This window comes from Colobus angolensis, unplaced genomic scaffold, assembly GCF_000951035.1.
Source record: "Colobus angolensis palliatus isolate OR3802 unplaced genomic scaffold, Cang.pa_1.0 Scaffold58, whole genome shotgun sequence".
In the NCBI taxonomy this organism is placed as follows: Eukaryota; Metazoa; Chordata; class Mammalia; order Primates; family Cercopithecidae; genus Colobus; species Colobus angolensis.
This window is the reverse complement of record NW_012119376.1, coordinates 11021848-11036691: the sequence shown is the minus strand read 5'-3', so window position 1 is coordinate 11036691 and position 14844 is coordinate 11021848. Positions and strand designations below refer to the sequence as shown.

The 14844-nt window shown below is 40.7% G+C and overlaps 1 protein-coding gene across 1 annotated transcript in view; it reads right to left on the bottom strand.

The window, feature by feature from the left end:
• Positions 1-9671, bottom strand: part of SGK1 (serum/glucocorticoid regulated kinase 1) — a 169039-nt gene extending 159368 nt beyond the window's left edge. The window contains exon 1 of the mRNA XM_011962122.1: positions 8812-9671. Within this exon, the coding sequence (XP_011817512.1) occupies positions 8812-8880 (69 nt within the window). The 5' untranslated portion in view covers positions 8881-9671. The remainder of the gene's footprint in view (positions 1-8811) is intronic.
• Positions 9672-14844: the final 5173 nt, after the last annotated feature.

Genomic DNA, 14844 nt, shown 5'->3' with positions numbered 1-14844 from the left:
AGAGAGAGAGAGAGAGAGAGAGAGAGAGAGAAAGAGAAAGAGAGAGAGAGAGAGAGAAAGAAAGAGAGAGAGAGACAGAGAAAGTGGAAGAACCACGTGATCAGTCATTTCCCAAAGCAAATGGCATTTTGGGTGAATGCCCTGACCTAGGAGGGAAAAAGAGGCCAAGGTTACTCTAATGTTACAGAAGTAGCTAAGTGAATTCTTCTCAGAAAAATGTCACAGCAGGCTCTAGAAAGCAATTAGAGTAATATTTTGGCACCTCGAACTACCAAATAGAAGATTCCTCTACTGCTCCAGTTACATCTTTGATTTTCATTTCCCTTTGTTGTGAATACTTACAATGTCATTTCAGAATGCTGCAAAAAAATAGATGTGAGAGTAAATAAACTACAATAATAATCCTTTTTCCACATGCCATGGCAGCTGCAGGAGGATGCCAACGCAGCACCGAACTTGCCTTACTGCCTGCTTTTCCTGTCCTCCTCCTTCTCCACCTCCTTCTCCACTTTCCACACATGATCTTTTATAAATTTGCCAGCATCACTGTGCAGTTTGCCAGAGAAACCTGGCCACTTGCTGGGTAAGCCTGCTCTTAGACCAAGGACCAGGGTAGGTCACTGCTGCTGTCCTCATTTGTGGGCCAGGAGGATGCACTGAGGGTGAGGTCCAGAACCACCTGCTTTCCCATTAGAGGATGTGGATCTCTATAGAGACACTGCATTATCCCTTCAGTTAAAGCTCTTTGAAGACTCTGTTTACCTTATGAGCTGAACTTTCTTGAGCCTCATAGAATGGGTAAAAATCTTCATCCCCAGCTTGGTGAGGAGCCAATGATTTCACGCTCAAACAAGCTGACAAGCCAGGAACCCTAGCTTTCCTTAGCAGGCAGGAAAAGCATCCCACTCATAAGTCAGGAGTCTTCTCTGCCAATGTTAGGAAAGTTGATATTTACCTTTTTTTTTTTTTGGACTTATTTCTAAAAAAAAATTAACTAGTATGTAAAAAAAAAATCACACTTTAAAAATATACTTCTACAATATTTGCTCTAGGGAACTATCTTTAGCTTGACCTAAATTACTAATTAAACTTTTCTATTGATCCAATTCCCATTACCGTTCCTGCCTTTATGCTTTTATATTCGGGAAATCTCCAACATGCATTTTCATGGCTCCACCCGTCACGTTCCTCACTCCTGCCCCCTCATTTTGGTTTTGCTTTACCTTGTCAAGCACTTACAGATCATAAAATATGAGTGAGCTCAGAATATCTCTTACTCCAGTGTTGCATATGGCACCAGTATTTCAGCACCAGCCCTTTAAAATATGGTGCAGAATTTCAAGGAACTCAGCTACACTTTCCATTCAAAATCCCTCCCAAGCACTGTAGCTAAGAGCCTATCTCAGGATTTTCTTGAGAGCTGCTGGGGTGGCAAAATATCTATTTAACGAAAATGGCTCATCATCCACATTCTGCGGTACCGAGACTAATTCCCCAGCACTGCCAAACCCAGTCTGCCGAACTCCCTCATCCAAACTCTCTGAGACTTAGTGGTCAAAGTGTCAAAGGCATCAGTCTTACTCACACTCTGTGACTCCTAAGACTTCGTTGAAAGTGAGGATAAATAATAATTGGAAGACATTTTTAGGATTCCAGTTGGGAGGATACATAATGCAGATACTATATAGTATTATTTATTTATTTATTTGTGTATTTATTATTTCTTTTTTTTTGAGATGGTGTCTTACTGTGTCATCCAGCCTGAAGTGCAATGGCATGATCTTAGCTCACTGCAACCTCTGCCTCCAGGGTTCAAGCGACTCCCCTGCCTAGGCCTCCTGAGAAGCTGGGATTACAGGTGCCCGCCACCACTCCCAGTTAATTTTTGTATTTTTAGTAGAGACAGGATTTCACCATGTTGGCCAGGCCGGTCTCAAACTCCTGACCTCAGGTGATCTGCCTGCCTCGGCCACCCAAAGTGCTGGGATTAAAGGCGTGAGCCACTGCGCCCGGCCTACTATATAGTATTGAAGTTAGTAATTCATATTAACGCAAAATAAAAGGAGATTAGTGAATCACTGCTACATCTGTCTTGTTTGGCCTGACAAGAAAAATATCACAGAAGAGAAGGTGTGGTATGGGCATTGGGTCAGCAAACAAGCTGAGGTCAAGCTTCCCTAAGTACCTGCCAGCTGTGAAGGGGTAGTGACAGTTGTCTTTGAGCCAGATTTAGGTTACATTTCAGTCTTAATTTATATCTAATCCATATCTAAGCATAGAGAGAAATAAAATGCATTAGATTTCTTGTTTTTTTTTTTTTTTGAGACGGAGTCTCGCTCTGTTGCCCAGGCTGGAGTGCAGTGGCCGGATCTCAGCTCACTGCAAGCTCTGCCTCCCAGGTTCGCGCCATTCTCCTGCCTCAGCCTCCTGAGTAGCTGGGACTACAGGTGCCTGCCACCTCGCCCGGCTAGTTTTTTGTATTTTTTAGTGGAGACGGGGTTTCACCGTGTTAGCCAGGATGGTCTCGATCTCCTGACCTCGTGATCCACCCGTCTCGGCCTCCCAGAGTGCTGGGATTACAGGCTTGAGCCACTGCGCCCGGCCAAAATGCATTAGATTTCTAAGCCACTGAAGCCTGTTTAAAGGAAGAAGGAGGAGGAAGGAGAAGAGGGCAATGACTTAGGGGCAAGTCAATAGAAGGATTCATTCTTTTATTTTATGCGTTCTTTTACTCAACAAATATATTTTGACAAGTAGGGGATGTAGTGAACAAGGTAACCCGTTTTCTGTCCTTAAAGACCTTGCAGCTGGGTGTGGTGGCTCATGTTTGTAATCCCAGCACTTTGGGAGGCCAAGGCGGGTGGATCACCTGTGGTCAGGAGTTCAAGACCAGCCTGGCCAACATGGTGAAACCCTGTCTCCACCAAAAAAAAAAAAATTAGCTGAGCATGGTGGTGCACACCTGTAATCCCTGCTACTCGGGAGGCTGAGGCAGGAGAATTGCTTGAACCTAGGAGCCAGAGGTTGCAGTGAGCTGAGAAAGTGCCACTGTACTCCAGCTTGGCGATGGAGTGAGACTCTGAAACAAAAACAAAAACAAAAACAAAACAAATCAACCACCTTCCTCCCCTGTGGCAGCTACAGAGGAATAAGCAGTACTAATGTGACAGTGCAGTGTCACTGGGGCCGTGTGCTGTGTTGTGGGCGCAGGCTCAGGAGGGACTCGAGCAGCTTAGATTTTAGCTATTCTGAAGAAAGCACAGTAGGAACCACTGGAGTCTCTGCCATGTTCTGGGAAGTATGATCAAATACATCTTGAAAAAATCTAAAGCAGACTTCAGATTCGTTAGAAAGCATTCCTACCGCTCTCAGCAGTGGCTTGGAAAATCTACCTCTTCATAGCTAAGGCCATAATAACAACAACAACTAAACACCTCTTTGGGTCATCACAAGTAGTTTCCGATTTGGGAGAGCCAGTTCTGCAGCAGTATTGGCATCATCGCAGTGCACTCCAGTGACGCAAATGTAAAGACTGGTGATGGTAAACGAACTACCTGAACTTGAATTCTGGCTATACCTCTTCCTAGCTCTCTGATCTTTAACAACTTAGTTAACCTCTGACCCTCAGTTTCCCTGGCTATAAAATGGGCATAATGAAGGATTTTGAGAGTTACCTGAGTAAGGTGCTTTGAACAGTGCTGCTCAATAATGTTATCCCTCTGAGAAGACAGCGAAAGTTTCCCATAAGAAAAGGGCCTTTGTTATTCCAGTTTGGATACTTTAAGCAGGCATAAGAGAACAGTAAAAGGAAATCAAATGTAAAGGGATGCTGTCTATGAAACAGTTGTGAAGAATAAGCACTTCAGAGGAGCTTAATTTAATTTCTTAGCTCTGCTAGAGTAAACATTGTAACCAGGCTAAAAACCTTTCCTTTGTTCCCATAGTTATTAGAGAAAGGAGGAGGCCAGAGAAATCATATCATTTCACTTCTCTGAACTTCACCCTGGATTATTTAATGTTGACAGACATTCAGGATGTATAGAGATTAAGGACACAGACTCTGGAGCCTGGTGCTGGGATCTAAACCCTGACCCTGTCACTAACTAGCTATGTGACCTGGGGCAAGTTCCTCAACTTCTGTATACCTCAATTTCTTCATCTATGAAATCACAATAATAAAAGTACCCATCTCAGGTATTTTTATATACGATTTTTTTTTTCCTTGAGATGGAATCTCACTCTGTTGTCCCGGCTGGAGTGCCGTGGTGAGATCTCAGCTCACTGCAACCTCTGCCTCCCAGGTTCAAGCGATTCTCCTGCCTTAGCCTCCTGAGTAGCTGGGATTATAGGCACCTGCCATCACATCCAGCTACTTTTTGTATTTTTAGTAGAGACAGGGTTTCACCATGTTGGCCAGGTTGGTCTCGAACTCCTAACTTTAAGTGATCTGCCTGCCTAAGCCTCCCAAAGTTCTGGCATTACAGGCGTGAGCCAATGCGCCCGGCCTGTGTATGATGATTTAAATGTGTAATGTACTTAAAGCTCTTAGAACCATGCCCAGCAATATTAATGCCATTTAAGTGATAGTTATTAGAAAAGCTACTGTTATTAAGGAACAACGCAAGGAATTGTTCAAAAGCATATAATCATAAAATATGGAGTCAAGGCTGGGTACAGTGGGTGGCTCACGCCTGAAATCCCAACACTTTGGGAACTCGAGACCAGCCAGGGCAAGATAGTGAGACCTTGTGTCTGCAAACAACCAACCAACCAAACAAACAAACAAAAATACAGCAACAAAAATGCAGAGTCAAAATGGAAGGATCTTGTCAAAGTTGTTAGTCACTAGGCGGTTAGTTCCATGAAGATAAAAAGTGGTCATTTTGTTCCTACTCTATTTGTTGAAAAATGAATGAATGAGGCATGAAAGACTTGACTAGTTTGATGTTCATGACTTAATGAAGAGGAAAGCACACGAGATCTGGAAGTGGAAACCCAAAACATGAGTCCTGGCTTAACCTCATTCTAATTTGACAGGTGATTTACCACAGGTACTCAGTTTCCTCATCTTTGAAAGAGGGAAGTCAGAGGAAGAATTTCTGAGGTTCGTTCCACATCAAAAATTCTGCAGCGTTAGATAGACTTTCGAATTTTACAAAAGGTAATGTAGTCATGGCTATGGAAGTCTTTCTCACGTACCTTGTGTATTTCCAAAAAGGATTATCGAGTTGGAGACAATGTCGTTTGTTCATGTTTTCTAAATCATTACATAAGAATCTGAGCCATGAACAGAACAAATCTTTAAATCCATGAAAATGAATTACCTTTAGCTGGATTGATAACTTTTAAAGCTCTTGGATTGGGAGAATAAAACTGATAAGGACAGTTTTCCATTCATCTTGAATGAATTTTTGGAGACTCTTAAGAGTAAAATATAATGTATACACATCTAATGCTAATTTATCATAAACATGTAATGAAAGTAGAACTCTTATCTAGTTTAGTTTAGAAATTCTCTGCTAAATGAAATTAAGCTGATGTAGTTGAGCTTTTAAAATATGAGGGTGAAAAGCATAAATCCAAAGGATTTTGTAGAACTAGCATCCGGACTGTCTTTCTTCAGATTATGTTCCTAGAATCTGGGTTCCCCAGGGCTGCCTCTCATTACTGTCAGCATTAAGGACTAGAAAGGAGCTGGAAGAGGCTTGGCCACCTTGATAGGTTTTTGGTAGTGGCATAAAGATTTCACTTGGTTGGGGAAGTGGGGAAGGGCATAGAAGAGTCTGCTGTGGAAACAAAAGAAAAGAAAGGGAGAGTGGTCTGAAATCAAAAAGTCTGGATTACGTGTACAAGCTTTGAGTCAAATAAGGTTTAAATTTTAGTTCTGCTACTTTTTAGTTATGTGACCTTGGGCGAGTGGCTTAATCTCTCTAAGTCACATTTTGCACATTTAATAATGTTTCTTACTTTACAGTGTTACTGTGAAGATTAAATGAGCTAATACATGTAAAGCATTCCTACCTAGAACATAGTCAGCTCTAATAAATAGTGAGTGCCAGACCAAGGGCAGATAACCTATATTCTCTTTTAGCTTCTTATGCTCCCTCTGGAATGTCTCAGAAGCATAGGAAGCACTGTTTAAGCCTCCTGCAATGAAAATTCATTCTTTTTAATGAGCCCTAATAGACCCTATGGGTTTTTTTTTTTTTCCAAAATCTATTCATAGTTTAATGTGGGCTATGGACAAAGGTTCACTTTGTAAGACTGTCTAGCTAGGTTAAAAATAAAATATGCAGAAATGTGTGGAACTTCAACAATAGAATATAAGAAAATGAATTATTCTTAACTGAAAACAAAGGCATTATAGTATATGAATGTGTATGTGAAGTAAAAGTCTGGAAAGTATAAACATCAGTATGGTAATAGTTACTACATCTGGGGAAGGGAGAAAGATTGGAGAGGAGGTGGGACATCCTTTATTATTGTTTTAATGTTTTATAGATTTATTTACATATTGTTTAGTTAAAAACAAACAAACAAAAAAAGCAAACCAAAAGCAAAGTCATGATACAAACTGAAATAAACATTTAGAATGCAGAATTTGTGGAATAAACTAAAGTAGGCAAGAATCAAAGAATTTATCCCTGGGGCATTCAATGACTTGATACAAGGTCACCTTCTACTTAGTTAACTGTCCTTGAGGAGTAAGGAGAGTGCAGGGGCAGGAGAGATGTCTGATCCTCTCTCCAGCAACTGATAGACCCAGTTAGAAGGTAGATGAAGCTGCCTGCCAGTTATCTTGGTAGAAACTTCTTTCTGCATGTACTCAGATAAGACATCAGTACCCTAGGTGGTTCTTTGCAAAATTCAAGGTCTGCAGAGTCACCAACTGTTGTCTATTGGTAAATTTACTTTTAAGCAAAACAAAACCAAAAGGTAAATTAGTATTTCTATTAGTACATTTTGATACAATTTAAAATGTATGTAACTTAAATCCACATTGCTTAAGAACATCTGACTGAGGAGTTTTAGAATATCCCTAATACCATGAAATAAATACCGTAATTAAAAGGCAGTAGAATTTAAGTAGTGGATAATGGGCTATGGCATTTTTAAAATTAGCAAAACATTTGTTTATTATTGTAAATTAGGGCTGGGCCTGGTGGCAGACATCAGTAATCCCAACAATTTGGGAGGTTGAGGCAGGAGGATCACTTAAGCCCAAGAGGTCAAGACCACCCTGGGCAATATAGTAAGACCCCATCTCTAAAAAAAAAAGAAAGAAAGAAAGAAAGAAAGAAAGAAAGACAATTAATTTTCATAAAGGGCCCTTCCCTTGGAAAGAAATATTTTGGCTACAGGGAAACACGAAGAAGCCTTGTGGAGCTCTGTGAAGTTGCACTGACTTGCTTTCATTCTGCTTGCAGCTCCACTGGTGAGATATTTCACATGGTACTCCCGCTCCAAGAGCAAGGGCCAGGACAGGTTGGTTTCATTCTGGTTTTAATGCATATGCTTTGGCCCACAGACTTTGAGAAAGATTTTGCTTTACTGATGAGAACTCAGTCAAAGGTGCTTGGGGGCCTTCGCTGGCCCTCTAGCTGGGCCTGACACGTTGCCTGCGTTTCTAGCCTTGCCTTCCCAGCTTGCCCATTTGGTGCAGGGAGGTAGTCCAGCCCACCCTGAAATTCACTGTGTTAGGCGGATAAGTTAACTGAAGGACTGTGTTTCAGGAATGGCACAGAAAGGACCTGAATGAAGGGAAGGACGAATGAATGGAGAGAACCATTTTGGAGGAATTGCCCTAGGGTATTATATAGGATGGGGCAACTGGGGGCTGGAAGATGTTCCTTTTCTTACGTTGCTTAGAAAACACTGTCCTTAAGAGTGTCAGTCATCATTCCTTTAACAATCATTCATTTCTTACCTCCCACTTGTATATAAATTTGCAGATTTACACAGACCACCAGTGTGGCCATCCCAGTGAACTGAGTTTATTGTGAAACATACATGCAAAAAATCATTTTTTTTCTCACCTACAACCAATGCAACATTTTTATTTTTCATACTTTGAGTTGAAGAATAAGGAGTTTAAGAAATAAATGCATACAGCAACATAACCCTGAATTATCACTCAAATACAGACCTCCCACTGCTCTCTCCTTAAAAAAAAAAAAAAAAAAAAAAGGCGGTTATTCCAAGCAAAAGCAAAAATTGAGGCAACTTAAAATAGACAATTTTAAATGCTGGATTCCATCATTTCATAAAAGGTCATTCTAGTCCTTTGCTATTTATACCATAGATAGAGACATAGCAAATTATTGGCTGAATGGATTTGGGAAGGCAGAAGCTGCTGCTTCTGACGAATGAAGATGATAATGCATCACTTGAGACTGAGTGGATAAAAGGTGTGGAAAAGTTGAACCCTTCAAAGATAAGACAGAGGAAGCTGCTAAATTAGCCCCTGACTAAATTACTAGCCATAACTGTACTCAATCCAATTCTCTTTGCAACTGCCTTGTAATCTTTGTTGTGGCTTGAGAGAGAAAAATCCCCATTCCCAGCTCAAAGCCTTTTTAAGGCATCTCAGCCCAACCCCCTCCTCCCAATAGCAACTCTTCATAGCCCCCTGCCCCTCCTCCAACAAATTCGAATCAAGGCAGGTATAGTTCTCAGCTTTACCACTGCTGTCAGAAGCACGGCTTACATTAAGGGTTTAGCAACAAAACCTTAGGCTTACTTCAGGCAAACATTCAAAAGCATTTAAGAGAAGCACAGAAAACAAAAGAAATAAGCAAAACCTGTCCTTACCCGCTTCTTAAAAAATTGGAAGGCTGAGCATTTCTTGACTGGGAATCCATTCATGTCTTTGTTTACCATTTTCCAACGTGGGGAGTTCACAGTTATAGATCCAGGGTGGCACCCGCCTGGTTAGTGCATATCTGTTTCCCCGGTTTACCTCCTGGAGACAGTTAATGAAGACTGAGCGGGATGGAGAATCTAGCAGGGCTCAGTTCTTCACTCGCTCATTCTGCAGCACCAGCTACTGCAGCAACCTCTCCCCACTTTCAGTTGCCACCGGCAGCGGCTTTTCTCCTTCCATCATTGCTCCGAAACATATGCATCACCGCTGCAGGACCCTGGGGGCCGGACGGTGGGATACGGCCAATCTCCGGAGAGATGCTGTGGCTCCTACCGAGCGGGAGAAAGGTACCCCTCCCCGCCCCCAGCTACTGGCTGCTCCTCGGCGGCCGGCGCGGGGAGCGAGTCGCTCTTCTCCAGGTGATGCGCTCCTGGAGGCTGCTTGAGAAAGGAGAGTTGTTTTTGATTGTGCAAGTTCCAGTGGGAGCTGTAGTTAAGCAGCTGAGAGAAGGAGTAAGAAAGAGCAGAAACCAGAGGGAGGGAGGGAGAGCCGCGCCAGAAAGGCAGAGGGAGAGAGAAAGCGAGGCTGGAAGAAGCAACGATTCATGAATATCTGAGCAGCGGATGGAAAGAAGGCACAGCCAGCTCAGGATGCGCTGAAGAGCAGTTGATTCCCCTTGGAAGGGCTACTTTAAATAGCTTCTTTTCTTTCTTTTTTTCTGTTAGGACCATTTAAATCCGAGTTTCATATAAATTGCACACCGGTTTTATTTTATGCTCATTGACATTCTTTTGAATCCTGTTTCTGAATAAAAGCTTCTCAACGGAAATGTAATCACATTTAATCTCGATCTGTCCAAACGTGGAAGAAAATGAAATAAAGTACAAGCGTAGGTATGACAATGGAAGATCTCTGACTATGTAGAAGCTCTTCTAGCCTCCCCTTCCCTACTTGTCATTAGATAGTGGGCAATGGTGAAGGTAATTGTGTCTTTTTCACTAAAAAAGCTTGTTAAGAAAAGGACACAATGAACATATACAAAGTATTTTATTACACACCACACACACACACACACACACACACACACACACACACACACACACGAGTTAATACCAAAAAGTATTACTGAATCCATTTAATGATGAGGGATGTTTGATAAATAAAAGAGTAAACTATTCTTCCTATTAGGTGAAACATTTCCCAAAAAATACTAACTCATGTTATCCTTTGCACATTGAGCTCCTTTTAAAAAAGTCATTTAATTGTATGTGGCTTATTTTTCCATTTTTACTCTTTAATATTGATATTTTATGTGAATGATTTTAAAAATTAGTTTATAGCTAAAGCAAGAAAACAAAGAAAATAAACTTGGCGTCTGACCTGGCAGAAAGCTACCACCATCGGTGTGTGGCTTTCTGCCATCACCTGACCTCACTGTGCCTTTCTGACACTGCCTCATCCATAAAATGGAGGCAGCTACTCATTCATTCATTCACTCATTCATTATTTGCTATTTCATTCCATTAATAAATCTAACTGTGACAAGTGTCCTCAGGATGTGGAGCCTTTTCATAGTTATCACAAGGGAATATGATTGATAAATAAGTGAAAGGCACAATGCTAATTTGAAACTGATTATTACCTCATTATATATAACACACCTAACATCGTTAAAATATTTACATGGCAGTCTCTGGTAAGAAGAGAAACATCAGGTTAAATTGGGAAATAAATGCATAGGTTTCATTGAATTGGACTATAAATCTCTACAGTTGGGCCAGAGTTTTCAGGAATAAACATGAAATCCTGTTTGCTAAATGCCTTGAGGTTTCCAAAAAGAAAATGCAATGCAACTAAATGATGGCATGATAACCAAGGGAAAACAAACTACTCATTTTGGAGAGATATGTTAAGTTGTCCAAGATGCAAGTATATGTTATGTAATCTACAACATTGATAAGTTTCTGTGGTTCTTCTAAAGAGTTCATTTAAAATTATGGTAGTTCAAAGGGAATTATTTTGAGATGACGGAAATGTTCTCTATCATGATGATGGTAGTGGTTACATAACTATGCATTTGTCAAAACTTATCAAACTTTATATAGGAAAACGGAAACTTTTGCTGCACGTAAATTATACCTCAATGGACCTCATTTTAAAAAATGATGGTCATTCAAGTTCTTTCTTGTTCCTCCCATTGCCACTCCCCCAAAAGTGTTTTGACAGACATTTACTGAATTTGAGTGATACATAGGAGGGGATCGTTAAGCACTCTGCTAGGAAGGAGGTGCTAGGGGCTTTGCTTAATCCCACATTGGCCTAGCATGCATACTCGTTGATATCATTTGGCTGTGTCCCCACCAAAATCTCATCTTGAATTGTAGTTCCCATACTGAGTGATTTCTCATGAGATCTGATGGTTTTAAAAGGGGATTTTCTCCCTTTTGCTCAGGACTTCCCCTTCCTGCCACCATGTGAAGAAGAACATGTTTGCTTCCCCTTCTGCTCTGACTGTAAGTTTCCTGAGGCCTTCCCAGCCATGCTGAATTGTGAGTCAATTAAACCTCTTTCCTGTATGAATTACCCATCTCAGTTATGTCTTTATTAGCAGTGTGAGAACGGACTAATACCCTTGTTTCATGTAGGATGTGTGTTCATTTTGGGTGCAGGGGGATGGTTAATAGAGATTATGAGGGAGGAGGTGAAGACAAGCTAATTGCTATCTCTTCCCCTCACTCCATGCCACCTCTTGAAGATGCTGCCACTGTCACTTGGTCTATATTAGATCCTATGGAAGGTCCAGTGTATATAAGCATCACTATTTTTTGTCACCGAGAAACTCATAGTCTAGTAGAGAAATACACAGTGTGGTAAGAATAATATATACAGGAGTCCTCCCTTACCTGAGGTTTTACTTTCCACAGTTTCAGTTACCTAAGGTCAACCATGGTCTGAACATCAGTGAGTACAATACAGTATGATATTTTTAGAGACAGAGAGAGAGAGACCACAGTCACATCATTTTTATTATCATATATTTTAAAAATTATTCTATTATTATTAATCTCTTACTGTGCTTGATTTATAAATTAAACTTTATTATAGGTATGTATGTACAGGAAAAAAACATAGTATATATGGAGTTTGGTACTATCTGAAGTTTCAGGCATCCATGGGGGGTCTTGGAATGTATCCCCTATGGATAAGAGGGTACTACTCTGTGTGTGTGTGTGTGCGTGTGTGTGTGTGTGCGTGTGTGTGTGTATGCATCAACCCTGCCTTAATTTGGAGGGGGGAATGGATGGATAAGAGGGTACTACTCTGTGTGTGTGTGTGTGTGTGTGTGTGTGTGTGTGTGTGTATGCATCAACCCTGCCTTAATTTGGAGGGTGGCATGGTCAGGCTGGATGGGTAAGAGAGGTCCAGGAAATTTACCTAAAGGGATGATGTTAGTGCATGGGCTTAAAGAATGAGTAGGTCAGCCAGCTGAAGGAAGAGAAATATAGCGCAGGGATTCTGACTATATCTGACAGCCAATTATTTTGGACTAACTTTTGGTTGGTGCGATAACAGAGAAATGCATTAACTGCACTGTGTTCGTTACTCAGGGAAAGAAGGCATCTTTCATCTCACTCTGACCTCTATTTTCATAAATAAAGCTGCCCTCAGGTAAGCTCAGAGTGACTACTATTTACTAAATGTTACCTTTGACAGGTCCATTGTTAATACTTATAAAGGAGCACAGGCTCCTGATTATAATAAAAAAGAAAATAACTCTGGACTCTTGAAACATCCTGTTTATAAATCAAACTTAATTTAATTAATTAACTTACTTCTTGTTCCCATAAAACATGCTTACTTATTTTTGCAGCACCCGCATACAGTGGAGTGCCTGGGCCATGCTAGCACTCAACAAATGGTTTTCAAATGAATTAAACAAAAAAGTAAGTAGAGCTGACATCAGTGACCCTGGCACCAGACCGTTTGCAGGAATCATTAAATACCTTTAAGATTCTTCAGTCATTAAGCTCTCTCCCATGATAGCCGATATGCTGAGCTCCAGTAAGAGCAAACAACTTCAGTCCTCACCATTTCCTCTTTAAGCCTCAAAGACATTGTAGCCCTGGGATGACACTTCTTTTTAATGGAAAATCCCAATGTTAAAAAGAATCCCTTGGGCCAGGCACAGTGGCTCATGCCTATAATGCTAACACTTTGGGAGGCCAAGGCAGGAGGATCACCTGAGCCCAGGAGTTTGAGACCAGCCTGGCAACATAGCAAGGCCCCATCTCTACAAAATGAAAAAAAAATTAGATGGTGTGGTGATGCTTGCATGTGTCCATCTGTTCAGGAGGCTGAGGTGGAAGGATTGCTTGACCCTGGGAAGTTGAGGCTGCAGTGAGCCATGGTTGCTCCACTGCACTTTAGCCTGGGCAACAGAACAAGACTGTCTCAAGATAAATAAATAAATAAATAAATAAGCAAATAAATAAAAAGAATCCCTTGAACCTCTATTTGATTTTTTTTGTGTGATATACCTACTTTTCCTCCCAACAATATTGTTTAGGCTGTCACACAAAGAATGAAATAAAGTAACTAGGTAGAACTAACTACCAATATGTACCTGGGGTGGAAAACACTGCTCTATTGATTTGGAACATTTTCTACCTCACTTTCATTCCCTAATTGTGCAAGCTTCAGCAAGTTCCCTCAACGCACTAAGCCTCAGTTTCTTCATCTGTAAAATAATAATAATAAAATGCTTTTTCACCTACCTCCTAAAGGTATTGTCAGTACCCAATTATATTTGAAAGGTCTTTGCAAAATAATAAATAACTCTACATTTTTTTGTTTCACTAAAACAATAGACATATGCCACTGTAATACTTTTTAGAAAATCTATCTTCCCATAGATTAAAGTGTTTTTGTGTGATACATTTAGTTGTTGAACGGAATTTAATTTTTTTCTATAGAACCCCAGAATACACAAAAGATAACAAACAATAAAGTATCTGTTTAGTGACAAATGTCCCTAAGGAGAAAGGGATAAAAATACATCACCTCATGAGAAATGTTTTACATTCCTTTTTGGCCTGAGTGACTTGATCATATGCTTAAAACTCCAGTCACAGTGGTAGCGATGTATTTAATGAAGAATTAGGAAACCCTGCTGGGATTATGGGTTTATTTTTGTACATGCAAAAGACCCTTTTTTATTTTATTTTATTTTATTTTATTTTTTTGAGAAAGGGTCTCTCTCTGTCACCCAGCCTGGAGTGCAGTGGTGTGATCACGACTCACTACAGCCTCAACCTCCTGGGCTCAAGCAATCCTTCCACCCCTGCCTCCTGAGTAGCTGGGAGTACAGGTGCGTGTCACCATGCCCAGCTAATTTTTGTAGTTTTTGTAGAGATGGAGTTTCACCATGTTGCCCAGGCTAGTCTCAAACTCCTGAGCTCAAGCGATCTGCCTGCCTTGGTCTCCTAAAGTTCCGGGATTATAGGTGTGAGCCACCAAGCCTGACCAAAAGTCCCTTTTTAAAAAAAATTGAAATTTTTTGGTTTTACCAAATTAGATCTCTTTTCACTTAATGTATGCGTATATCAGAGGAAATGTTACATTGTGAAAACCCTAAGACAGTTCATTATATAGTTTTCTTTCACAGAAATAATTATATAAAAACAAAAATAATCAAAAGGCCAGACATGGTGGTTCATACCTATAATCCCAGAATTTTGGGAGGCTGAGGTGGGAAGATTGCTTGAGATCAGGAGTTCAAGACTAGCCCGGGAAACATAGCCAGACCCTATCTCTACAAAAATGTTAAAAAATTAGTAAGACATTATGATGTGTACCTGTCTTCCCAGCTACATAGGCAGCTGAAGCAGGAGGCTCGATTGAGCCCCAGGAGTTCAAGGATGCAGTGAGCTATGATCATGTCACTGAACTGAACCCTACCCTGGGGACAGAGTGAGACTCCA